Source organism: Nanorana parkeri, unplaced genomic scaffold (assembly GCF_000935625.1).
Source record: "Nanorana parkeri isolate BGI_ZX_2015 unplaced genomic scaffold, ASM93562v1 scaffold440, whole genome shotgun sequence".
In the NCBI taxonomy this organism is placed as follows: Eukaryota; Metazoa; Chordata; class Amphibia; order Anura; family Dicroglossidae; genus Nanorana; species Nanorana parkeri.
The window spans coordinates 1,135,697-1,163,298 of record NW_017306708.1 but is presented as its reverse complement, the minus strand read 5'-3'; the positions used below and the strand labels follow the sequence as shown (position 1 = coordinate 1,163,298).

The following is a 27,602-nucleotide window of genomic DNA, read 5'->3' as shown; positions in this document are numbered from 1 at the left end:
CCCAGAGACCCCCACCTAAAGATCTGCACCCAGAGACCCCCACCTAAAGATCTGCACCCAGAGACCCCACCTAAAGATCGGCACCCAGAGACCCTCACCTAGTGACCTGCACCCAGAGACCTGCACCCTGATACCTGCACCCAGAGAGCCTCACCTAGAGACCTGCACCCTAATAGCTTCATCAAGAGAGCCTCACCTACAGACCTACACCCAGAGAGCCTCACCTAGAGACCTGCACCCAGAGACCTGCATCCAGAGAGCCTCACCTAGAGACCTGCACCCTTATACCTGCACCCAGAGAGCCCCACCTATAGACCTATACAGAGAGCCTGACCTAAAGACCTGCACCCTGATACCTGCACCCAGAGAGCCTCACCTAGAGACCTGCACCCTGATACCTGCACCCAGAGAGCCTCACCTATAGACCTACACACAGAGAGCCTCACCTAGAGACCTGCACCCATAGACCTGCATCGAGAGAGCCTCACCTAGAGACCTGCACCCAGAGAGCCCCACCTATAGACCTACACACAGAGAGCCTCACCTAGATACCTGCACCCTGATACCTGCACCCAGAGAGCCCCACCTATAGACCTATACAGAGAGCCTGACCTAAAGACCTGCACCCTGATACCTGCACCCAGAGAGCCTCACCTAGAGACCTGCACCCAGAGAGCCTCACTTAGAGACCTGCACCCAGAGAGCCTCACTTAGAGACCTGCACCCAGAGAGCCTCACTTAGAGACCTGCACCCAGAGAGCCTCACTTAGAGACCTGCACCCAGAGAGCCTCACTTAGAGACCTGCACCCAGAGAGCCTCACCTAGAGACCTGCACCCAGAGAGCCTCACTTAGAGACCTGCACCCAGAGAGCCTCACCTATAGACCTGCACCCAGAGAGTCTCACCTAGAGACCTGCAACCAGGGACCCCCATCTAAAGATCTGCACCCAGAGACCCTCACCCAAAGACCCTCACCTAGAGACGTGCACCCAGAGACCCTCGCCTAGATACCTGCACCCAGAGAGCCTCACCTAGAGACCTGCACCTAGAGAGCCTCACCTAGAGACGTGCACCCAGAGAGCCTCACCTAGAGACCTGCACCTTGATACCTGCACCCACAGACCTGATACGTGCAGGTAGAGACCTGTGCCCTGCTCCCTGACCTGAAAGCCTGTGAGCACAATCCATAAGCAATGAAGGTGGACATGAAGGGAGGAGGGAGGTCAGCTGATAGGCACTCCTGGGGACAGCTGTCTCATTACTAGCAGCCTGCCCTCTCCTGTCACCAGTCCCATGGAGAGACATGACAGCCCTCACAAGGCTCCTCTTCACATTTCCCCCTCACACAAGGTTCACTGAGTATAACAATAGGCTTTCCCCAACAAGAAGAAGCAGAAAGTTGTGAGGAGTCCGTGTTGTATTGTGTGTGGCAGTGAGTTGTGAGCCTTGTGTACTGTGTATCCTCCTCCTCCCTCCTCCTCCTCCTCTCCATGGATCACACACACACCATGGAGGGCAGCTGCCGCCCGCATCCCCCGGATCAGGAGGGCATAGAGTCCTGGCTGGACGACCACCTGGACTTCACCCGCTCATACTTTGTACGGAAAGCTACGAGGTAAGGAGGCTCCGGGGCTGTCCGCTGGGTGCGCTCACTTCTCTTCATACCACATGATGGGCACATGGCCATGACAGAGCCACAGGGGGCACCGGGAGGATTGCTGAGGAGGGCAGTCCGTGGATCGGACAGGTGAGGCAGTGTATAGAGCCTGGGATAGGGATGGAGAGAAGTATCAGGAAGCACGCCCCTTGTCAGTACATTGGATGGGGGGATATGTCAGTGGAGAATGCTCCTGTGACTTCCGTCTGCGATCACTCGGATGGATTAGGAAGTTGTGGGAAGACTCGGCTCCTATACACATACACATCATCGTATGGACGCTCCCGCCAGCCTGGCTGGGGACTATGTGGCAGGGGAAAGGCACAGCTTCTCCTGAGCTGGGGGAGAATCCCGGGGCCCAGACTAACAACTGGGGGCCCCCGGCACTCACTGAGGCCAACTCCAACAAAGACGCGGCGCATGTGCCATGTACTCTACAGTAAGTGCTCCGCGACTGTGAGTACCCCACACACTACTTCTACCGCTCCTCCTTCTACTACCTACTATACCCCGCTCCCTCATCATCCCTATCAGATGATGATCGATGCCAGGGAGAGAGGGGGATAGAGAAGAGAAAGAGAGAGAGGGAGAGATATAGAGGAAGAGAGGCATAGAAAGACAATAGAAAGAAAGAAAGAGATAGAATGAGAGATGGATAAAGAGATAGGAAGAGAGAGATATCGAAAGAAAGAGAGGTAGGCAAAGAGATAGACAGAGAGAAAGAGAGAGATAGAAAAAAATTAAGAGAGGAAGAGAGAGACAGAAATAGATGGATACACAATTGGAGATATAGATAGATGGAAAGAGTTATAGAGATATAAAGAGAGAGAGAGAGAGAGAGATAGAGAGAGAGAGAGAGAAAGAGATAGATAGAGCATTTGAAAAACTTTTTCTGATGTTATGCTTTTTACTACAGAAGCCCATCTGCTGCTTCCTTCCAGCCATCACACTGTAAATGTTGATGAAAAGATAGACGATTGATAGATAAATAGATGACTGATAGATGATTGGTAGATAATAGACAGATAGTGCATACATAGATGATAGCCAGGTGGATAGATAGACGATAGACAGGTAAATAGAAACATAGATGATAGGCAGATGGATAGAAAGATAGATGATAGCCAGGTGGATAGATAGACGATAGACAGATAAATAGAAACATAGACGATAGGCAGATGGATAGAAAGATAGATGATAGCCAGATGGATAGAAAGATAGATGATAGACAGATGGATAGAAAGATAGATGATTGATAGATGATAGACAGATAGGTGGATAGATGGATGATTGATAGATAGATGATTGATAGGTGATAGACATATAGGTGGATAGATGGATGATTGATAGATAGATGATTGATAGGTGATAGACATATAGGTGGATAGATGGATGATTAATAGATGATAGAGATATAGGTGGGTAGATGGATGATTGATAGGTGGATAGATGGATGATTGATAGATGATAGACAGATAGGTGGATAGATGGATGATTGATAGATGATAGACATACAGGTGGATAGATGGATGATTGATAGATGATAGACAGAACGGTAGATAGATGGATGATTGATAGATGATAGACAGATAGGTGGATGGATGGGTGATTGATAGATAGATAGATAGATAATTGATAGAGATATAGGTGGATAGATGGATGATTGATAGATAGATAGATAATTGATAGACATATAGGTGGATAGATGGATGATTGATAGATGATAGACATATAGGTGGATAGATGGGTGATAGATAGATAATTGATATATGATAGGCAGATAGAGTATCCAAAGAGTTTCCTCTGATGTTATGCTTTTACTTCTGAAGCCCATCTTCTGCTTCCTTCCATCACACTGTAAATATGGGTAAGAGTGATTGATGGATAGATAGTTGATTGATAGATGATATACGGATCTGTAGATGTTTGATAAATGATAGACAGATCTATAGATGTTTGATAGATGGATATTAGACAGATAGTTGGTTGATAACTGACAGATATATAGATAATTAGATGATAATTGACAGCCGTATAGGAATACCTATAATAAATAAAGAGACAGACAGTTAATTGATGGTAAAGAAAATAAATAGATAGATAGATAGATAGATAGATAGATAGATAGATAGATAGATAGATAGATATGTGGAGAGATGATAGATAGAGAGATAATAGATGGTGGATTTGCAGAGTTTCCTCTGATGGTATGCATATAGTACTGGAGCCCGTCTTCTGCTTGTGTGGAGGCATGACACAATTAATATGGATAAGTTGGATGATATAGATAGAGTTCAGTGGAGAGTTCCCTGCCATGTTGTGCTGTGACTGGTGTAGACCATTGCAATGCTGTGATCAGACACTTGTGACAGTGGAGAGCGGGTTCTTGTGTCCTAATAAGGAGAGGAAAGCGAGTTGGGATATGCTTTGTTTCCAAGTAACCCACACAAGAAGAGCTCTCCTTTTCACAGCCTGCATAGGGAAATCACTGCAGAAGGGATTGCTCCAGGACTACAATAATATAAATAACATGTGTGCATGGCCAGCTTCAAAAACACCTTTTGATTGTCACCGAGATTTCATTAGAACGCTGAATAATAATGCGAACACGCTGCCAAGATTTAACTTGTAACTATGCAAGAAATATGTAACAGATTAACTGCTGGATACAAGTTGTTCCCAGACAGGGATAACAGTCAGCTGTGCTTGTTTGCTGAGGATCAGATCAAGGAACAAATGTAGGAAAAAGATCTTAAAGCCACAGTGTTTCTTGAATAGCAAAGTCCTAGTCGTAGTAGAGACACTTTCAGTGCTTTTTCGGATACTTTTTGGAAGAAATCCCTTTGGACCTGACGTTATCGCGCAGTTAAGAATACATCTTAGAAAGTGTTTTCACTTTTCTGATGTGTTTTATTTTCATCGAGTGTTCTTTTTGGTGCACGGGTGTTTCAGAGCAATCGATGCACTAGATCTCCCCAGGCAGTAACAGATTTAGGAAGAGCCAGCTAATGGTTTTTAAATTGTTCCACAAAAGCTTCTGTCTACTTGCACATCTGCAAAAGCCAAAACATGCACAGATCATTTTGCACGCCCGTGTAGCTTGCAAGATGAAAGATCAGATTGTCAGAGAGATCGTTCAGACAAGATCAGATTAATTATTGACTAACATTAGTAATGCGGCCGTCTAAACCACCTGCTTCCCTAGAACCATCTGTGCCAGGCTCTTATACTTCCTCGAAACATATGGAAAACCTGCTATTGCATTTCATCGTGCAGCCCTCACTATTTCTGAAGGAGATATGATCAAATGTTTTCATGCTTTTCATGAGAATTGTCATGCAAATAGGGAAGAGGTATATTAGAAAATGCATCCATTCAGGGGTGGAGAAATGAATATGGAATTCAGGAGCCAGTCTGTCCAGTCCAGGAGCCAGCAGGATTTTGTTAGGAGCCAGCTTTAGGTAGGCAACAGTTGTAGGCACCAGTTCTAATTTTTAAAGCAGAACTCCAGGTAATTTTTTTTCTTACCATTGCTACCCCCACACTGCAAGGGGTTAGGTGCTCCTTTTTGTCTAGGTTAAAAAATAACAAAGATCCTCTTTGCTTGCTCTAAGACAGGTCCCTTCCGCCTCTCTCCTCCACCACTGCAGGGAAGGTATGTCCCTCGGCGACCTCACGTCCTATACACAGTATACACAGAGTATTGGATGTGATGACACACGGGACGTTAGTGCGCTGCAGAGGAGGGGAAGTGAGGCGGTCTTAGAGAAAGCCAGCTCAGGGGATCTGGTGAGTATAACTTTGTTATTTTTAAAGCTAGACCAAAACGAGCACTTAGCCCTTGCTGTTTGGGGGTCGTCCCACTGCAAGGGTTAAGAAAATGTATAACCAGAGTTCTGCTTTAAGATGCATTTGTTTTGCCCTGTTTTTTTTTATTAACAATATTAATAATAACATTATTATTATTATATTATTTTCCTTACAGTAAAGTCATTAAGAGAAAAAATGGGGACATGTAGGTTTTTTTTTATGACAGAAGAGACACTGTATGTCTCTTCTGTCATAATTGCCCTAGGGATGAGCTCAGGTCCAGACCAAATCTGAGCTCCGAACACATAATTGTCATGGGCCACCCATCCAGTCAGCTGTGGGCTGGGGCATTCCCCAACCTGCAGCTGCAAATAAATAAAGGAGTGGGATGCTTGTGCTGACATTGACCTGATATGGCCACATACGCATATTAGGTCAATGTCAATGACCAAATTTTACAAAGTGTACCTATAAGGTCAATGACATCATTACGTATAGCTCTGGATGGGAGATTCCCCTGCTGCAGCTGACTGGGCAGCAGTGGAAGTAGCTCCTTCTGTGTTTGCAGCGGCTTAGGTCCGGACCAGGTAAATCGCTCCTCCTTGGCTGTCACCGCTTGTGTGACTAAACCACATGTGTAGCTTGGCAAGGGCCTGTGCCGAAATAAAGTAGCTCCAGTGCGCATTAGCAGGAGTAATATCATCCAGGCCCGGCCAATCAAGAGGCCAAAGATGCTGAACCTGAAAGAAGATGGAAGCACTGGCAATGAAGGAGAGCACTGGCATCATAGTGCTGGAGGGAATGGCCTGCAAGGTAAGTCTAATAGGCTAATAGACTGTGCATACTAGAACATTATAGCAAACACCTCCTGGGGGCCCACTGTTTAAAATTTGCTTTGGCAGTTTACGACTGCTTTAAAAAGCCACTTATTATATTTATTAATAGTTCATGTGAAAGAGGTTTTAATAATATTGTCTGTTGAATAAAGATTCAGGGGATTACCAAAATAATGAATACTGCATGTGATATAGTAGTGAACGGCATTTTTAAATACGCAATTCACTCCCTGTCTAGTAGACAGAAGAAAACTGGCAACTATTATTTTAGCAACTGTTGTTTTCTCCTTTTTGGCCAGAATGGAAGGTAACTGAGCTGAGGATGTTTAACAAAGTTTTACATATGTCAAATACGTCAATTTCTCTGCAGCCGGGAGCTAACTCGCATAGTTGTGAAAGCTATTAGTAGCTTTTTGACACTTTCTTGTAGACCTTTGGTGTCTAGGTTTTCTGTTCTTTTAATTATACTGTCTGTAAACACAGGTCCTAACCTTAGAGCCTATGTATTTCAGACCAGCATGGTGGAATGTGTTAATTATAGAGATCTAGTCAAAGAGGAAATGAAAAAACAAATAAAGATAGCACTGACCCTGGCTGAATGTTTGTAGGGGAGAACTAGGGTACAGTTTGCACCCTTTACCCCATGGTCTAGTTGGTCCTATATAGGGTAGTCCCTGGAATTTATCAAGAGTGTTGTGTATACTCTTGCATAGTGGTTAGCGCTTCTGCCTTGTAGCACTGGAGGTCCCTGGTTTGAATCCTGGCCAGGACACTATCTGCAAGGAGTTTGCATGTTCTCCCTGTGCTTGAGTGTGGTTCCTCTGGTTTCCTCCTGCACTTCAAAGACATGCTAGTAGCAGTGGCGTCACAAGGGGAGTGCAGCCCGCACCCGGGTCACACCACTGGAGGGGTGACACTAAAATACCTGACAGTCATTTTGGTTTCACCACCTCTAAAAAGTCGGGCACTCGGTCATGGACCAAGAGCCCGACAGTGTCAGGAGAGAGGAGGGGACCCGGCGGCATACCTCTTCCCACCGGGTGAACGTCCCCTCCTCTCTCTGCTGGCGTCCACCACCAAGATGGCTGCAGGCGTCAATTAGATGATCGCGCATGCGCGATGACGTGATTGCGCAAGCGCGTGGTGACGTCATGCGCGATGGTCTCTGCTCCAGGGGACACCAGGCCTCGGGATGTTCCTGACCGGTAGGTTAATTGGGTCCTATCTAAATTGGCCCTCGTATTTATGCATGTGAGATAGATAAGGAAAATCTCGTCAATGGGACACAGATGGCAAAAAAACTGACAAAGGTTATAACACTCTCTTACTCTATCAAAAACTGGAAAAAAAAAAAAAGTTTTGGCTTCAGTTTTACTTTAAAACAAATTTTGTTGCAGTTTTGTTGTCTAAAGATGCGACACAATGATTATATGTGCAACACAATCAACAATTTACTCCAACTTTCCTTATCACCGATATAGCAATATTTCTTTTATTAATTTGTCACAACAGTAACTCCATAGTGTAAAAAAGTTGTAAATAAGAACGACTTGAATCTTGAATGTCGCACACGTCGGTAATAACAATGAACAATAAAAATGTCACAGTGTTTTCAGGAATTTGGCTTCAGACTACATACACACCGCCAGAAATGTGTCGCACATGTCTTATTGAATCTCTCCCCATGTGTTTCATCAGTGGACAGCAGACGTTGTCAGAAATCAGAAATGTCATGACTGTTTTCATCTAATTGAATGAGAGTATTTCGAATTGAATGAGAGTATTGCCGAAGGGAATGCATATAGATATGTTTAATTGTAGCACAATATTCAGTGCTAAGTGCCATCACCACTGTGGTCAAATTAGGCCACTTCCAGTCTGGAAAGTTCATTCGATTTAACAAAGTCACAATTATTTAGCAGTTTTTTAACCAAAGGCACGTAGAGAGGAGAATCGTGTTCTGTGCACAGTGCACCTGGTGCTGGCATTTTCAGTGTTCTTATCCAGCCTTATCGTTGGTTCTATTCCAAGTGGGCATCTGACTAGAGGAAGCATATAGATGAACTGCTGTTGTACCTCCAAGCAATGCCTCTAAAATCATGCATTATTGCATATACTTAGAGCAGAACTCTGGGCAAAAATGTTCTTAATCTTGCAGGGGGGCTACTCCCACACTGCAAGGGTTAAGTGCTCATGTTTTTCATCTAGGTGCTTAAAAGAAAAAGTTATACTTGGCCAATCCTCCCTTTTTCCATGAACTTTTTGAATCGTTCCCGTTGCTGCATTGTTCTGGTAGAGCAGAAGTTTTCTGCATTTTGCAGAATATCCTGGCATGGGACATGCTATGACTTGGCACAGGGTGAAAAGTGACAATTTAGATGATAGTGAGGTTTACGTTTAGGGTTGGGGCTTAGGGTGTTGAGTTTAATGGTTGTGCCAGGGGTTACATTTATTGGCAGGTAAAGGGTTTAAATGGTAAGGTTAAGAGCTATGTTAAGTGTTAAGGTTATTTTACTTTTTAGTGTCAGAGGTTAAAGCAGTAGTACAACGACTACTTTATTCCAGGAGCTTTAAGTCCTAATGTGCTAGTATGCACATCATATTAACATGGCAGACTCACCTGCCAAACTGAGCCCCTCCAGCACTACAGTCCTCCCTCTTCCAGATTTCGAGTCTTTGACTGTTTGATTGGCCAGGTCTTGACGACCTAATGCCCGTGCATGTGCATGGGAGTTGCTTCAGCTCAGCATTCCGGGTCTGAGTGCGCTGAGCTGCGCATGAAACATAGATTTTTTTTTAAAAATGCCAAATGGTAGAAAGAAGATTTTATGGCAGAAGAGACTTACATAGTCTTAAAAAGACTACCAATCAGCATTTCTTAAAATTCCTTTACTTCCAGTAGGTTTAGCATCCAAGGTACATTTTAGGGTGTAGGTACGAGGTAAGGTTTGGCGGATTGGTAGGTTTATAACTTCCAGAGATAGGTGATAGTTGGCAGAACATTGGTGGCTACAGTGAAATTCACAGTGTGCCAACCCCTGCACCCAGAAAACCGCCATTAACCATCAACTACCTTAAGTATTGGCTGTGAACATGAACCCTTTCGACTAAAGAGAAATTAGGTTATATAGAATAACATCCCCACAAATCCGATATATTATGGATCTTGCTTTTAATTATGTGCATGCAGACTTTTGTTCTGGGGATAACTATCAGAGAACAAATTCAGGTAATCGAGATTGAAATGTGAATGAACTTCTGTGGATGAGATAAATCCGCATGCTTGTATTCAAGCAAACTGAAAAAAGAGACTGCAGTAAGTTTAGATTCACCAGATTCACTCTTTTTACACCCTATTTCCAGATTTACACCCTTGATAATACATATCTTTTACTCTGTAAACTATCTGTGAAGGGGACAATTGGAGTAGCTCAGGCTACACTTATCTGCTGTGTAGTGTAGTCATGTTGGGGGTATATGAATAAAACCTAGAGGGGGCATTTGAATGTTATGTATATAGACTGAACTTGTGCAAAAGCTGAAATCTCTAACACAGTCTCCATACAAAAATGTAAAGCAGTTTAAGGCTAACGGTTTAACAGGTTGTGATTTAAATTGATGGTGACAGGAATTTTAATTTAATTTGAAAGAGTCACAAAGTTTCATTCTATATGTTATGAGTAATTCTAAAGCATTGCAACAGATTGTTCACAATGTCTTAGTTCATGGGATTGGGATCTCTCTCTCTCTCTCTCCCCCCCTTTTCTTTTTTTGTAGTGATAAAGTTTGTTCAATACCCCAACGAAAGCATAGGGTTAATTGGGTCCTGTCTAAATTGGCCCTCGTATGTATGCATGTGAGATAGATAAGTTAGATTGTAAGCTCCTTGAGGGAAGGGACTGATGTGCACTGTGTAAAGCGTTGCGTAAATTGTCGGTGAAATATAAATACCAATAATAATAATAAATCTAGCGGCAGTCCGACAAATGGCAGAAATTGTGAAAGATACATCTACATTGCGGTAAGGTGTATATAAAAACTGTCGTAACTCTGACAGAACTGCTGCAAGCATCTTTCCTGCAAAGCGGTAGATTTTTACAGGCAGAGAAGCTATCTGTAGAAGTTGGAAAAGTAATGGAAACATATCAAATATATGTTCCAGAGAAACTTAAAGATACAACTGGAGACAAAAGTTTTTTGTTGTTGTTTTTTTTTAGCTTTGGGTGGAGTATAGAGGGATTCGAACACCTGTCTGGGTGTTATTGCTGTCTGTGAGCCCATTAGGGAGATCCATCCTATCTATCTGTCTTGGTGAACATTATCACTGGAAGTGAAAGAAAATGGCAAATTTTGGGCTGTCTTCAGAACAGGAATAGACAGGAAATCTTCCAGTGGGGAAAACAGTTCTGATGACTCAGCTGACCACCAGGGATTTCCTCTCACTTCCTGTTGTGGAAGTGATTGTTGTGGCAACAGATTGTTCACAATGTCTTTCTAGGGGGCCAGGCATCTCAGGTTCTCTTACTTTTTGCTTTTAATGCTTAAATATCAGAAAATGAAGAACCGAAAAAGATTTCAATAAAACCATTTAATTATATGTAAACCAATATAACATAAAAAAGCTAATTTAATTGGTGACTTGCAGAATAGAAAGCTCCCTAATTTGATGCTTATCAACATTTGTATTTATTTATCATAAAGAAAAATGCTTGACAAAAGCTGCCTGATATTACAAAACATCTGCATGAATAATTTGCAAACAAGGAAACAATCAAGAAGGATTTAGGCGTATAAAAACCCCAAAACAAACATTTGATAGATTTCAGCTAGCCAGTCTTTATATGAGCCACTGTACAATATTTGTGACTATATATTTGTAAAAATAATTTTTAGGTATGCTGTGTGAAAGTGAACACATAACACACATAAACAGGGTTATTCACAAAAGGGTGAAGAGTTTGGAGAAGGCAGGAGAAGTGAATGATCTAGGACAAAATAGCTGATCTGGTAAGGGAACTGAATTGGAGGATTGTTCCAAATCAGCTATGTTGTCCTAGATTGTTCACTTCTCCTGTCTTCTCCAAACTCTTCACCCATTTGTGAATAAACCTGATAGATGGATTTTCTCAAATTTTACTGCAAAAGTGGAACTACATTTTTACACTGAGTGGTTGGCCAAGGAAACACTGCAGCAGAAGAATTGGTGTGTCTAAATATAGCAGCTGGTGCTCTGAACTGATAATTCCAAATTTAAAATACAGTGAACTCTCTGTTATCTGGTATTCAACTAACCAGAACTCTCATCTAACCAGAAAAGAAAAATCCCCTGTGTACTTGATGAATGGATTCTCCATGATGATAAAACAGCTGCAAAAGACTAATAGTAGTCATACTATTACTTAAAGTGTATGTAACATCTGTAGTTTTAGATAATGTAGGAAAGGGTTAAAACCTTTATCCAGTTATTTTTGGTATTTCCAATAATTTCTTGTCCCGAACAGAAAATGAGAGAAAATCTCCCAGAATTCAGGGGAATTCCTATCTTAGACAGTTATCGCCCAAACATGCGTCACTGTTGGGTAATCTACCCTCACCCCCTGCAGTGGTAAAATCTCTAAAACGTAGGGTCTTCCTATGTTCCGTCTTGGTAACGCTGGTCACCAGGACAAATAATCTAATAGTTATAAGAGCAGCCAAGATTTCTTGTTTTCACTGGTATTCTGTATCCTTATAAAAATATTTTATTAACATTTTAAAGAGCACATACAATAAAACACATAGGGGAATCGAGGAAATAGCAACAAAGGAATAGACTGTAGAGCATCAAATAGAACTGGAACAAAGTAATACAAGGTCTATTTGGACCAGGGGGGAAATTGTGTAGCAAGTGGGGTGTGGGAGAAAGCTTTCAACACTGTCAGGGATAAAATAGCTGTTGCAGAGCGTGGTAAGTACTATTGGAGCAATAGGAGAACCGGGTGGCAGGAAGGGAGACCAAGAGGTGAAATACACGTTTTGAAGATTTTTGAACTCATCAATCTATATAGTAAGTGATGACAAATCCCTCCAGCAGGGACATAGACAAATTTGGACCAGGGGTGAAATTTTGTAGCAAGTGGAGTGCGGGAGAAAGCTTTCAGCCCTGGCGGGGATCAAGAAGGTGTTGCAGAGTGTGGTGAGTACTATTAGAGCAATTGGAGAATAGGATGGCACGCATGGAAACCAAGAGGTGAAACTCACGTTTTTAAGATTTTTGAAATCATCTTTCTAAATAGTAAGTGATGAGAAATCCCTCCAGAAGAGTGAGGAAAAGTGCAATCTAAAGCGTCCCATTGAATGATTTTCCCTCTATTCCTGTTCTAGTAGCTACTTAAAATTTTGGGATTTCGCATCACTTTCATTGCTGGAGACAGTAGTCACCAGTACAAAGATAATGGGTACATCTTCATAGTGAGGACACAAACGGCAATAAAAACCTGATAGTTGTACCAGCTCTGCACCACACTATCCAAAACTAGCTAATTTAGTTAAAAACATTTGTAAGTCAGGGGTCAAAAGTTAGTAGCTAAAGGTGCCCATACACCTTGCAATCATCGGACAAAAATGTTCGTCCGATGATCGAACTGTCATTTGATTTTCGTAAGGCGGCCCCATCCTGCCACAACCATCGCACAGTTCAATTAGCGTTCTTTAGCAGAAATCACCTGGACAAATTTTGTTAATCGACTGCACAGACTTTTGGTTGCGCATGTGCAGTGTTAATCGTACAAATTTTGACATACGGAAACGCCAGCAACCTTGTGATAATCATACGATCAACCAAAGTTTTCTAGCATGTTGGAAAGACGAACGTCATACGATTGTATAGTATTTGCGGTTGTAGACTCCCCATCAAACTTACGAATATCTTACGAAAACGCAATCGCAAACGAAAATCGGCCGATATTCGTAAGGTGTATGGGCATCTTAAGTTCTAATTCCAATTGTACACAGGTTATTTCAATGTTCTAAAGACCGATTGTTGGTGCCTAGACTGATAATTACAATGTTTAAATGATGAACCAATTTAACTTGCAACACACGCACCAAAATACCAATATGCAACATTCAGTAATGTAGTGTATAAGGGAATAGTAGTGGGAAGTAGGCCAACATTGAAATGCTCCCGAAAAAGGTGTTATCGTGATAAAGTTTAAATGCAGAAGTTGCCCAAAACTGAGATTTTGGTTTTGGATGAGAACTTATGAGTTTGACCACCTTCTGGCTTCTAATAGATCTTAGAGACTACATTGATAAGATAAGATGTCTTTTCTTCCTTCAGTTCCTGCAGTATTTCTTAAAACTACATTTAGTTAATTTTAATACAGGTGCTCGCTGATGCTGTGAATGGTCCCTAATGAGGTTATAAAGAACAAGTCACGTAATACAGGAGAATAGGCTGTTTAACGTGGATTGGGTGAATCAAGCATTTTGTCATATACTTGTTCCGAGGGGCAAATGAGAAAAAAAAAGCTTAGTGTATGGCCAGCATTAGTCATTGAGCTGGCATAAAATGTACACATTTAATAAATAATTCCTTTATCTAATAATAATAACTTAGACAAATGTTAAAGACATTTTGTACGATATTTAGAATGTAAACTTTGTCTGTGCCCCCTCTCTAAATCATCACAGTTATGTCCTCCTACTATTTCCTGTTTTGAATGCAGCACCCCCTGCATTTGGAACTGAGTATTGCAACCTTAGTCGGCTGAATTAATGGAACTTTCTACAGGACAAAGGACCCCTCTAAGTCATGCTGGGGGTTCAGGTAGGGTCAGAAACGGTGATGAAATTGTCAGCTAGCTGGAAAGAGACCTTAATGCGTTGGAGAGGAATTGCAGAACCTGTTTTGAATTTGCAGTTACTTGTTTGGTAAAAACATTCCCTTTCTATGAGCATTTCCTTTTAATTTAGTTGATTGCTAGAGGAAATGACTTGGGTGTTGTATTTTCTTATCTGTGACTCCCTTATGTGCATTTTAACTTGGATTATTCACTGTTTCAAACTGTAATTCTCTTTTACTAATTCATCCCGATTTAGACGTGCAGCCGTCTTTCCCTCAGTGCCGCAATATTGTGCGCTGTGGCTAGACCCAGCAGATTAAAACCTATTTTACATCTAATATGAGGAATAATGCTCCCTTGTGGAGGACTAAACATTTATTGCTGTGTTCACATTTTTTTTCAGTGTGTAAATAACTTGAAATAACCTTCTTCGATGTGTAACCACAGGGAACGTATTCTAAAAAAAGCTGACAAGCACAAACAACATATTATCACAGCTTTAGCAAATGATCATTTATTTCCTGTCTTAGACAAATGTGACTTTTTTATTTCGGTATTTGGATAGAAAAAAAATGACAGTGACTGAACAACTGTTACACAAATGACTTCAACAAATAAACCACCGGAAACAATGTCGACAGTATTGGTATGTGACAACAACATTTTGTGAAGGGATTGAAGTTTATTTGATAAAAAAGGAGAGCAAAAACATTGCAAGTACTGTAATAAAATGGAATCAATCAGCCAACTGAAACCACAATGTAACGGGGCCAAATTACTAAAATTGTGTTTTTATGGCTGGTCCACAGAAGTCATTACACCTATATTGAATCACCCCCAAATTATGTAAAGGGAATTCTGTCCATAAAATGCTTTAGGGGCTCATTTGAATTTATTCAACTTTTGTGAAGTACCAATAGGCACAGTGAAATTGATCCGGGTGAAGTAGGAAAGGTGGAATAGTTTTTTTCTCTTATGGACTTACAAAGTTGCATTATAGATTTTTATAATGTTTTTACCTTTTCCTACTGATTACGCGGAACTTTAAAAGGTTATGAAGGCTCCAAGTTCACTTCTGTGACGGACTACAATCTCATGTTTAGTTTACTAATTAGTATTAAGATTGTAGGCCATCATGGGAGTGAGCTGGGAGCGGTGGCTACTTTTCAACACATACAGGGACCATGGGGAAGAAAAGTAGCCACCCTCCAGAAGGAAGGACAGTGTCACCACCAATTCAGAGATGATTTGAGTGATGCACAAAAAACATACACTTTTGTTAATAGTTAAGATACTTGAATGCATTTTAAGATTTTAGTGTCACTTTAAATCTTTAAATGGGCCCCCGAGCAAACAAAACTTCTGTTTTTTTTAATTATAATTCCTTGCACATGATTGTATATTGAGCAAAGTTTAGTGACCATTAGAAACTAAGCTGTTCCAAAGTGAACATTCTCCTGCAGTAAATCAACCCTAGTTTGTTTGTCACATATGCACATGTATTCGAAATCCCAAAGTCAAAGGAAATGTTTTGGAAAAAGCCCCCTAATGAATAGAACCGTATAAGTTATCCAATTTTTAAGTTATTTAAATTTGTCGGTGGTTTAAAAAAAAAAAAAAAATTGTGGGTGGTCAGTGCTTTAAAAATATATCAAATATTATGATGTAAACCTTAATAAGGACAATGTGGGATGGATTTCCAGGCAATAAATGGCTGCATATTGGTTGGTTTATTAATATATAACAGCTTGAAGGGAATGTTTTCTTTTAGAAAATGTAAAGGTTTTTTTTATAAATGTTTTCACGCAAAATTCACACAGCTTCCACCAAAGATTTACACATTATTCTAATTGGATTCATTTTGGAAAATGTGTGAATCTTGGGTGAAAGAAATATAAATCAACCCCTAAAAGAATGAGTATTTTGTAATAATAGAACAAGGTGGAAATGGAGCCCCAGCATGCCTTCATAGCCCCTACATTGCAAAGTGTGTGTGTGGATATGCAGATGCCACGATTGGGAAATATGAGCATTTTCAGATGAAAAATGCTGCTGGAGTGCACTAACATCCCTTCACTCAAGCCTCGTACACACCATCTGCCGAACGCATTTTTTCCAGCACAGCCTGAACGCAAGACAAGGCATTTTGCCTTGTGATGGATGGTGACAGTTTACACCATCAACAGTGGGTCATTGGGGGCATAGTGTTCTGTGTCTTTTTTCAACCCGACTAATTATGTAACTATGTAACCACTGTGTTCCGGTGGTGTGCCCTAAAAAAAAGTCAGACAGGGTACAACTACATTGCGATGCGGTGAGCCCATAGAACATAATTTCAATAAAGTTCTGACAAAAAGAAGTGGCTTGATCGAGCACATTAGCACACCAGCAACCGTGCAGCTGAGCGCAACTGCTGGTGTAAACAAACCCTCAAACTGAAGGTATGTACCAGCAGCTTATTGTATGATGATGCCGATCCATTTGAAGTTACATTTGACATGAATCAGTTGGACATATTTCAGTTTAGGTTGTAGGCAAAGGTGACGTGGTCTCTGACTACCAGATACAGTGCAGCTCTGTGACTTCATTAGAGTTTATTGCTGAGTTCAGCTTCTCTCTTTCAGTTTCAATGTTTAACTGAACAAACAAGATGGAAGCTAATTGGGCAACTGCTCCAGATTCTGTCTGCTCCAGTTCTGATGAATCCCCCCCATTCTGTTTATATCCAATTTATTTTTAAACATATGCATGCTTTATTGACAGTATTTATGCTTTATTGGTGTTGTTCATCTACAAAAAGTGTAAAACATTATAGTTCCCCTTTAATGCTACCAAAGAACAGGTTCACTTTAAGCAGAGGAGTCCATGTAGCCAAGAGGTTAAATGATGTCACAGCTATTCCTGTCTGTAGCCTTCTTTCTACAGAGAAAAGCTGTACACAGTGAAGTCATCTTTTGGAAGGGAGTGCAGATTTTTCATGATGAGCACATTTGTCCTTTAATATCCCCAGGGAATTGCAAAAAAACTGAAATAACACTGTCATTATAGGAACTAGCTAGGCCACTGAACTGAAAGACACCAGTGCAGTTTTTAGATTTGCATCATAGGCAGGGCCCCATTCCGAATTCACACGACCCTATGCACACATTTATTATTACATTTTTGTTTTCCCATTTGCTTTTCTCCATACTACATAATTATCATCACAGGAAATAAAACCAGAATGACTTTCTATAGGCTAAGTTTTTTTTTCTGTTGGCCTTATATGCAAAGTTATTACTTCTTAATACAAGTGTTTGACGTGATTGAAAGAAATATTGGACATTCCGGCTATCTACTGGCTATTTTTCGTTGAACGTACATCCTTTTTCTTATCTATATGATAATAATGATTACACAGAGCCCTGTTGCAGGTTATTTCCATCTAGGTAATTCAAGACATTTTGAAATGTGTGTCTTTCTGCTATTTAATATAGATATAGAAATAAAGAAAGATATATGGTTTGCTGTACTTAGTTTGACCCATAAAGCTTCCTGTTTGCATATTCTCTGTTAACAGACAACATTTAGGGGGTTATTCACAAAGCTGCTAAAGGCAGCCGAGTGAATAACCGACCCGAAGTGAAGTGAGCCGAACGCTGTTGTACGGTTAATTTCAGCCTTACAAGGGCTGAAATCAGCCGTGCATCGGCCTGCTACGGCTGGCTTCGGTTCGGCCGAACATGCTCAGCATGTTCAGTTCAGCCGAAGTGCAGAAGGAGTTCGACTCAGCCGAACAAACATCTGGATCGGCTGAGTTGAACCTCCGACAGGCTACTCGCTGCCGTTCGGCCTATTCTCATAGGGGCCGAACGGCAGTGAGTAAATAGCCGAATGCTGCTGAGCGGAGGAACCGAGCAGAATAGTAAAACAATGAAAACAGTTGGGAAAAAAACAAAATGTAGAAAAAAACTGTTTCCAAATGTAAATAAATGATCAAAGTTAAAAAATAAATAAAGATAAAAAAAAAAGATTATTGAAAAAATAAAAATAAAGATCATTAAAAACCAAAAATAAAGTTCAATGAAAAAAGATTTTTTTTTTTTAAGGAACAATTGAGCGGAGCTAGCAGTGAAAGCTAGCTCCGCCCAACTGTTTCCTATTGGCTGGGACCTGCTAGAGTCTCCTGGGGTTGCTGAACTGGCCGGAGCGGCTGGCTCCGCCCAGCTGTCAGTTGCGAGGCTTTCGGCCAGCTGATCGGCCTCCTTCAGGTTTCACTTCGGCTCAGTGGAGCCGAAGCATATGCCTTCGGCTCGGCCAGCTTCGGGAGGTGTACGGGCTATAGTGAATAGCCCGTATAGCAGCCCTTCGGTTCTACTGAACCTAAGGGCTCAGGCGGCTGAAGCTAGCCGAAAGATGAGCCGGAGCTACGGATGATCCTTTGGCTAGCTTTGTGAATACCCCTCTTAATATATGAAGATTCACTAGTCTATAACAATAAAACCTGAAAACTTCCAAGAGGTTTAATACCTTTTATAGTAACTGTAGGGATCTAACAAGCTGTGTCTTCAGAAATGTTGGAAAACATTAGAATACAATGTATTTAATTCTGGCTCTGGTCATTTTGTATCATGTTTATTCTTCATTTGATAGTACTCCAAATAATTTTAGAAGAAGTATCTGATATCTTTAACACAGTAAGGGCTCTAACTTCACAGGAAAGACCCTAAAAAAAACACGGTTTTATTCAGCTGTATCAAATATCTGTATCTTTCTTCATTGTTAAAATGACCCCAGCCAAATTACAGACAATGCAGATGTCACACTTTGGACCGCAGTGCATTTCTTTTCTGTAGTAAAGGTTAAGGGAGTGATGGTCACTTTAAATATTTCATGGTGACACTTTCCATCAATCACATGCTTCTTCGTTGTGAAATATTTATCAGTTTTCTCTCCTTTTTAGAGAAATGGTCAATGCATGGTTTGCTGAAAGGGTTCATACAATACCAGCATCAAAAGAAGGAGGCAAAAGCAATACAGAACATAACCAGCAGGCCACGTCTTCTGAAATCACCAACCAAGGGGCACCAGTAAGAAAGATTTCAGCTTCGGAGTTTGACCGGCCTCTCAGGCCCATCGTAGTTAAAGACTCTGAGGGAGCACTGACATTTCTTGCCGATTCAGAAAAGAAGGAACAGATGCCTCTGCAACCCCCCATTATATCGACTGCAAGCGATCAGTGCTCAAGGCTTCTGGAACTGGTGAAAGATATATCAAGTCATCTAGACGTCACTGCCCTTTGTCATAAAATCTTCTTACACATTAATGAACTTATATCTGCGGACCGATACTCCCTTTTCTTGGTGTGCGAGGATAGTTCCAATGAGAAGTTTCTGGTCAGCAGACTATTTGATGTAGCTGAAGGCACAACACTGGAGGAGGCTTCAAATAACTGCATCCGTCTGGAGTGGAGTAAGGGCATTGTAGGCTATGTAGCAGAGTATGGACAGCCTTTAAACATAAAAGATGCATACAAGGTAAGATAAAGAATATGTGGGTTGATGTACAAAATACATGCAGTAAGTTATAGAACTTTGAAAATGAGACCTAAAGTAGGTGTAAACTTTAACTGAATCACATGTAATCATCTAAAGCATTGGGTATCATAAACAATTACCATATGCTTGTAATTAGTCCCAAGACTTTGCAAGACTTACAGCCACAGGCATGACTCCCAGAGGCAGAAGCATGATGGCATTTGTAGTTTTAGCACAGCTGGATTGCCAGATTTACCTATCCCTGCCATCTCTGTCCACAATCATGCACTCCAGGTGGGTTTCCTGTTTGATTATAACAGTGGAACATGCCTGTGCAATGTGTGTACTGCCACTTGTAGTCTTTATTGGGAGAGCATGTCACATGGTGACAATGCAGGAGAACAATTAGAAAACAGAGTGTTGTCACCATAGAAGAGTCTGCCCAGGACCTTCATGGCAGGATTGCTAAATATTAGCTTAATTAAAGCTGTAAATGTAAAAGTTTGAAAATTATGTTTAAATTAACCTGTTAAAGCTTCTATAAGATTTTAGTGATTTTAGTGATTGGGTATATATACCCCCGGACTGCAAGGGTTAGCTGCTTGTTTTTGTTTACGAAGGAAAAAGTTATACTCTGAGCCAGCTTGTTCTTAGACCGGTCCTCCCAGCCTCGCTCCCCCTCCGCTGCAGCGCTCTAAGGTCCCTGAATCATTATGTTCTATACCCAGTCTATAGGATGTGAGTACACCAAGGGACCTAACATTGCTGTAGTGGTGCAGGAGACAGACTGGAAGGAGAAATGTCACAGCCAGCCAGAGTATAACTTTGTTATTTTCCTCCCTAGACCAAAACGATCAATTCACCCTTGCAGTGCAGGGGCAGCCCCACTGCAAGGGTTAATAGAAATTAACTCCAGCTAAACTAAAGCAATATTTTTTTCTGAGTAAAGTGTAACGACTCCGGTCTGCAGGTAACAATATACTAACACTGACAGATCCAGTGATCTCCACCTTTCACTTCTGCCAGTGTCCCATTCTTTGGGTGTTGGAGAGCCTTCCATAGAATCATATGGAAGTGACAGCTCAGACAGGCAGTAACTAGAGAGAAAATTGCTAGAAGAATTACATATTATACAATAAAGAAAAAGTAACGGCCAAAGTAGGTATCTATTCAAAGATGCTTGCAATAGGAATTTCTTACAACAGGTTTCATATGACAATAAAATTGCTTCTAGTATGAAAACATAGGACAGAATTTGCAGGAATTTTCCAACCTTTACTGGAAAAATAACACACTGAATCCAACTTGCCGCTATAAGCCATAAAGACACTTTCCTTTCCATGAGTTCTTGTAGTAATGAGTCCAAAATTCAAAAGACAGAATTGACTATGAATATAGGAAATGTCCAATAAGGAGCTAAGGGCTGTAGTCTTTCTTTAGAGAGTAATTGTAAGATGATGAATTTATTGAGGATGTTAGCTTGTGGGATATGTCGGGCATATGTAGAGTGAAGATAAGCCAGTATATTAGTTGGAGGGTGCACTACAGTCATTTGTTGGATGTGTTTATTCACTGTTATTTTGGTCAGTAAAATACAACTATTTTAATATTTTGGATCTAAAGATGTTCTCTCACTATGGTGGTATATTTCATAAGGAAGTGTAAAGTGCCATGACTGTGTGCGAAGCGCAGTAACCTGTGCACTATGTATTTGCTTATTAAAGAGCCCAAATGTTCCATGCCTGTTTAATACATAGGTTTTTTTTTAATTGGGTAATATTTTCAGCACCATTGTCACACACTTTATGCGTTGCCTGCCAATTATATTTTGATACAGATGCTCGGTATTCCTTTATTTCTGCCATGTATTTCATTTTCCATTGTGCTTGAGTATATTGATACAAATGTGAAATTAGGTCTTGGTTGTCAATAAATAAACATGGGGGTTATTCACAAAGCTGCCGAAGGCAGCCGAGTGATTAACCCAGCCGAAGTGAAGTGAGCCGAACAACGTTTGGCTATTCACTACGGCTCAGTAGGGCTGATTTCGGCACATCGGTACATCGGCTGAAATCAGCCGTACATCGGCTGCACTTCGGTCAGCCAAACATACTCTGCATGTTCGGCTGAGCCGAAGTGCAGAAGGACTTCGACTCAGCCGATCCAACATCAGGATTGGCTGAGCCGAAGCTCCGGCAGCTCACTTGCTCCTGTTTGACCCTATTCGCATAGGGGCCAAACGGCAGTGTGCGAATAGCCGAATGCCGCCTAGCGGCAATCGGCTTGGCTATTCTGCTTGGTGCCTCTGTGGTACCGAGCAGAATAGAAAATCAATAAAAAAAAAAAAAAAGTTGAAAAAATATTTTTAAAAGTTCAATAAATAGTAAAAATAAAAAAGAAATAATGATTAAAAAAAAACAATTTAGCAGAGCTAGCAGTGACAGCTAGCTCCGCCAAACTGTTTCCTATTGGCCAGCACTAGCAGGTCCCGTCTTCTAGCAGGTCCCGGCCAATGAATAACAACTGGGCGACCGTGATGTCACGACCTGCTCCGCCCAGTTGTTATTGTTAAATGACAGATCAGCATCTCCAGGTCATTTGGGGACGCTAATCTGTCATTACAACTGGGCAGAGCCAGCCCTGAGATCACGGCTGGCTCGCCCAGCTGTCAACGGCAGGCAGTTAGCCCCGCTCCGGCTGTCACTTCGGCTCGTCTGAGCGGCTGCATATGCCTTCGTCTCGTCTGAGCGGCTGGGCTGCCTTTGGCTGCTGTACGGGCTATAGTGAATAGCCTGTAGAGCAGCCCTTCGGTTTGACTAAGCTACGGCTGGATCCTTTGGCTCCTAAGTGAATAACCCCCATAGATAGAAACTGTCTATAGAAAAAGATAAAATCTTTTGATATTTATATACAACATCCTCCTCACCCTATTACAAATGGATGGAGCTGTAGGAAATTAAATTTTTTTAAGTAACATATGCCTCCTGACATTATCTATGTGACCATTGGATAACTTTCCAGGAACATTGGATGGAGAGAGGGTTAAGTGCTCATTTTTGTCTTGGTGCTAAAAAAAAAGTTATACTCACTAGACCATCCGAGACGGTTCCCTGCTTCTGTGATCACTGAATTGTGTCTCCTCCTCCGCTGCACAGATGGGACTGGTCCTTGGTGTCCTCACATGTATATACAGTCTATGCACAGTGTATAGAGTGTGATGACAGCAGGATCCTTAGACCACTGCAGCAGAGGGGGAGAGAGGCTGTAGGGACTGGTCTAAGAACAAGCCGGCTCCTAGGACCTGGTGAGTATAACTTTTTTTGTAGCATCTAGACACAAAGGAGCACTTAACCCTTGCAGTGCAGGGTAGCCCCGCTGCAAGGGTTAATACATGTTTTCTCCTTTAGTTCTTAAAAAATATTAAGGTTTTGAATAGGGATCAGGGGGCAAGATTTTCATATCAATCTAAGATCAGGAACAGAGGGACATTCTAGTAGTAGGAAACCTTCAAACCTAACTTTAGAAAGTAATATTTTTCAGAAAGAATAGTGGATGCCTGGAACAGACTTTCAGCAGACCTAGCAAGTCAGTCAACAGTAATAGGGGAATACTTGATGGACCAATTGGTCTTTTTCTGCCGTTCCTCTTCTATGTTTTTATGAGAAATGGCCCAATTATCCCATCATCCTTAGAATTGGGACAGTTGCTTTTTTAGAGCTGTTTATGACCAGGCTAATTTCTATCTGGTACAGTTACTGACTGTTGGCTTTGACAGCTTAGACTCCATCCGATGTGTTATGTTACTTCATAACAGATGTGTTATGTATAGCAGGGTTGCTGCTAATGCTGAATTTGACAAAACGTTCCTGCTGTCCGCTTTAATGTCACTCACCCTGACATATGGACAGGAGAGTGAAGCAAAGTAAAATGAACCTCAATCCATTTGTGCAGGAGATGTTTGTTTTCTTTAAATCCCTGCAAATATGGTTGGATTGCACATGTGATTGGATGTTTGAAGTGAACACTGGTTCACTTCACTTTACAGAGTGAAATTACTGCAAGTTTACAGTTCAGCTTTTCCAAAAGCCGGGGGGAAAAAAGAGAAATTATACACAATTATGTTTGGAGAATAGCAGTTCCTTCATAGCACTCTGTATGCACATGGTCTTTAAAACTGGAGTTCTTTAAAAGGAAGTTCGGCATAGTGTTTTCATACCGGACTGCTGCTTCTTAGATGGGTTACATTTTTAAATGTCCTTTCCCACTCCCACTCACACGTGTAAAGTTTTAAACAGCCGGCGATGGCTGTTACATACAAACGTTTGGGTAGCTATAGAGCCGCCAGATCGCTTATATGGTGTGCTGAAGTGTGCGCCCCCTCTGCCGCCAACTATACCAGGCTCCGCTGTCCTCCATGCAGGCCTAGGAAGGGCACGACAGGGCTCTGTGGCTGGATTGGAAGATCAGCACACTTGCATGGTCTGATCTTCCCCTCCAATCACGGAGTGCAAAGTAATGTAAATTAAATAAAAAAAATTTTATGGCCCCCACCCCAAGGTACACATACATACAAATGCAAACAGGCTTTATATGAGCCTACGTGTGAAAATAACAATTACACCACACATGTTACATATCACCGCAAAATTCGAAAAAAGCAAGCGAAATTGTAGGGCCATCAATTACTCTTAACACTAAATTGATGGGCAGTAAAAGCTTTTAAAGTGTCGCCTATGGCCAATTTTGGGTATGGTAGTTTTTTGCGATTTTGCGGGCACACGAAATTTAAGGCTTGACATGTTGGTATCTATTTACCCGACACAACCCCGTCTTTTATATTTTACCAAAAAAATGGGTCATAATAAATGTTTAATAACAAAGTATGGAAAACAGTTTTTTATTTCACATTTTTTTTTCTTTATGTGGTAAATAAATACCATCAAAAGAAAGCTCTATCTGTCCCCAAAAAAAGATCTAAAATTAATTTCAGTACAGTGTTGCATGACGGAATAAATGTCAGTCACCTCAGCATTAGAAAGTTCAGGTGAGACTGATTGATTAGCGCACTCCCAGGGTGGTGTAACAAATTGTGGCAAGTGTGCTGCTCCTATACTGATTGGACCCGGGTGTCCAATTGTAAAACTGAACAGGAAAAAGAAGAGGGCAGGAGCGCAACAGTCTGATGCCAGGTGTGTGAATAGGGAGTGATGAGGATGTGTATATGTGGGGTTGTGAAAGGGGATGTTGAGCACTTACATGTGATGGGTGGTGTGGTGATGGGACACTTCTGTTGGCGTGGTCGTGGAGTCACGTTTTGGGACTGGAAGCATGTCACAAGGTGTTGTCTTGGTCCTTGCGTGGAATCCCGGTCGAAAACCAATGTGGAATGAAGACAGTGGCAATGTTCAGAGTTTCTGCAGTAGTATGTATAGTCACCTCAGCACTGAATACTGAAAAAATGGCCTGGACAGGAAGAGGGTTTATCACACGGATTTCAAGTGGTTAAAGCCTATCTCCAGGGAAACTAAAAACCTCCCCTTGCAGTGGGACTACCCCGTACTGCAAGGGTTAACTGCTCATTTATGTCTAGGGCATTGTGTAAAGAACTTTTACTGTTACCCCACTTGCCCTGCGGCTGGTGCTCACCACTCTTCACTCCGGCTTGTGGACTATCCATTGGCGTCTTCACGTATATTGCAGGGTTATGGGCCCTGCAGTGTTACATAATGACGTCAGCAGGCATCAGATCTCCAGAGCGGTGGGGGAAGAGGCTGCGGGTGCTGATATTGGAGCCACCAGGAGTGGGGACCAGGTAAGTAAAAGTGCTTTACATCGGACCCCTTGACATATACAAGTAGAGAAGTCTCACAGAGCAGGGGTAGCCCCACTACAAGGGGAGGTTTTTTTTGTTTCCCCAGAGATAGGCTTTAAGGGCTTGTTCATGCCAGCAGCCGCGTTAGTGGAAACAAATCAATGTCTATGCGCTAAGACTGCGCTGGGCAGCTTTGCCACATCAGGCGTAAACGGGCACTAAAGACAGTTGTCATGTGCCAAAATCGTACAAGGAGCAGTCTTATTTAATAAACCACTTGTTTGTTGAAGAATTTGATGTAGAAACAACTGTGAATGAATGAATACACATTACTTTGGGTCTATACTGCTAACTTGCTATTTGTGTTGCTAAGTCAAGGTCCAATTTAAACTTTTTGGGGAATTTTATGTTTCCACCAAGCTTTTCAGAGTGTTTTGCTGACATCATTTGGACAGAATCTCATCATTTTAAACCATATGTGCCTTCATCAAAATGACACAAAGTAGTAGCTGGAACCTTCTTTTCACCACTTGGCTGTTTTCTTATCTTGAATGAATTTGAGAGTAATTTGATGCTGTGCTTGATGTGAAGGTTGCATAACATTCCAGAATAAATCCAGTGGATTTACAGTGATTGCTCTTTTGAGGCCTATACACGAATTAATTGACAGAAAGGTCATGTTATGTATATGTAAGCAGCATTACAATGAAATACGCAGGAGTGATTTTTAAGTCTCAGTTTGTTATGTTGAAGGCTGAAAAGCCCAGAAGTCGCTCAGTACCTCGCCCTGCAGGTGCTCAAGTCATGTACCTACCAATTAACACATAAACCCCTTCTAATTGGCCCAACAGGATTTAAATCATGCTGATTTCAGAGTTGTTATGCCCTGGAACATTTCTCAGTGGTCCTAACCCCTGGGGTGGTAGAAGTGAGTCATGCCGCACACATGGGTCGGATTTTCCAGACTATGGAAAGTCATGTTGAGATTTAAAGGTACACATTCATCAAAGCAAAAATATGAAGATTATTCCAGTATGTGTAACACGCAAAAGCTATAGAACTATAGAAAAGGAAAGGTGGAGGTGCGGACCACATTAAGCAACGAGATTTAGGGCATATTCCCACCTAATCGTGAGTGTAGCCAGGCAATTTTGAGGTTTTTCTTTGCGCGTTTGTGGTGCACGGCTTGTTGTAGAGGAGCAAAATTGTTCTATTAACAGACTGGTTAATGGGAGAAAAATGCGGGGGGGGTGGCAAAAATGCATTATTCTGTCCCAAAATAAATTATTCAAACTTCACACGACAAGCAACACGAATAATAGGATTCTTTCCCTTAAGAACTCAATTGTGAATGGGGCCTTAAGCTGTCCTATTTATGGAACTGATTTGGAAATGTAAGAAACAATTTTGAATTTACTTTGACTTTTGCTGTTTTGATAGAATAAAATATTTAATGACAGAGCTGGACTAATTTCAATAGGCAGTGGGCACTTGCAATATCAGCCTTTTTTATGGCTGTGAGTAGAACATTTTTTGGCTCCTTAACATGATCTCCTTTCTATTGTCTACTTGCCATTAATTTGCCCTTACTAGTACCATGAATTTTAAATATTATTAAACCCAAAAAAATAATATAGTGCATAAGACCTCAGCACTAACCTTGTCTGAAGTCCTGTTTTGTATTTTAGCTCGTGGTCGCTTAGAATTTATTGTCTACAAAACCCACCTTCCTTGGTGCAGATCTTCAGGTGTCTTCATTGCTTTGCAGGGACTCATGAAGACACCTCTACGTGCGTGCTCCCAGCTTTGCATCTGTAGACACACATACCCCTGCATGCATGATAGCAACTGGACAACTCATATATTTTCAAGTTTCCATTAGAGCCCATTTATATCTATGTGTATGGTTAAAGGTGTGTTTTTTTTTTTGTACCGATAGGCAGGTGCATTGTCATGTATGAGTGTGCATTTCCTTTGTGCATTGAGGTGTGTTATTGAAATGTGTCAATCTGAATTTCCAATGCGTTTACATATTATATGCATTGCTAATGACTTCTATAGGTCTGACTGTACAAAAATGCAGCATGAAATTTAGGCATACAGTGCATACTCCCCCCCCCCCCCTTCCCCCACCCGCATGGGTA

At 41.5% G+C, this 27,602-nt stretch overlaps 1 protein-coding gene across 3 annotated transcripts in view; it reads left to right on the top strand.

Annotated features, from left to right (window-relative positions):
- Positions 1–1,461: 1,461 nt before the first annotated feature.
- The window catches only part of PDE5A (phosphodiesterase 5A), a 122,063-nt gene continuing 95,922 nt past the window's right edge, over positions 1,462–27,602 (top strand). For 2 of the 3 annotated variants that reach the window (XM_018560215.1, XM_018560214.1), the window contains exons 1-2: positions 1,462–1,616; positions 19,073–19,646. In XM_018560215.1, coding sequence (XP_018415717.1) covers positions 1,492–1,616; positions 19,073–19,646 — 699 coding nt within the window. In that variant the 5' untranslated portion in view covers positions 1,462–1,491. Of the gene's footprint in view, positions 1,617–2,066; positions 2,098–19,072; positions 19,647–27,602 lie in introns of those variants that run through there. The other variant, XM_018560216.1, reaches the window with a different exon arrangement.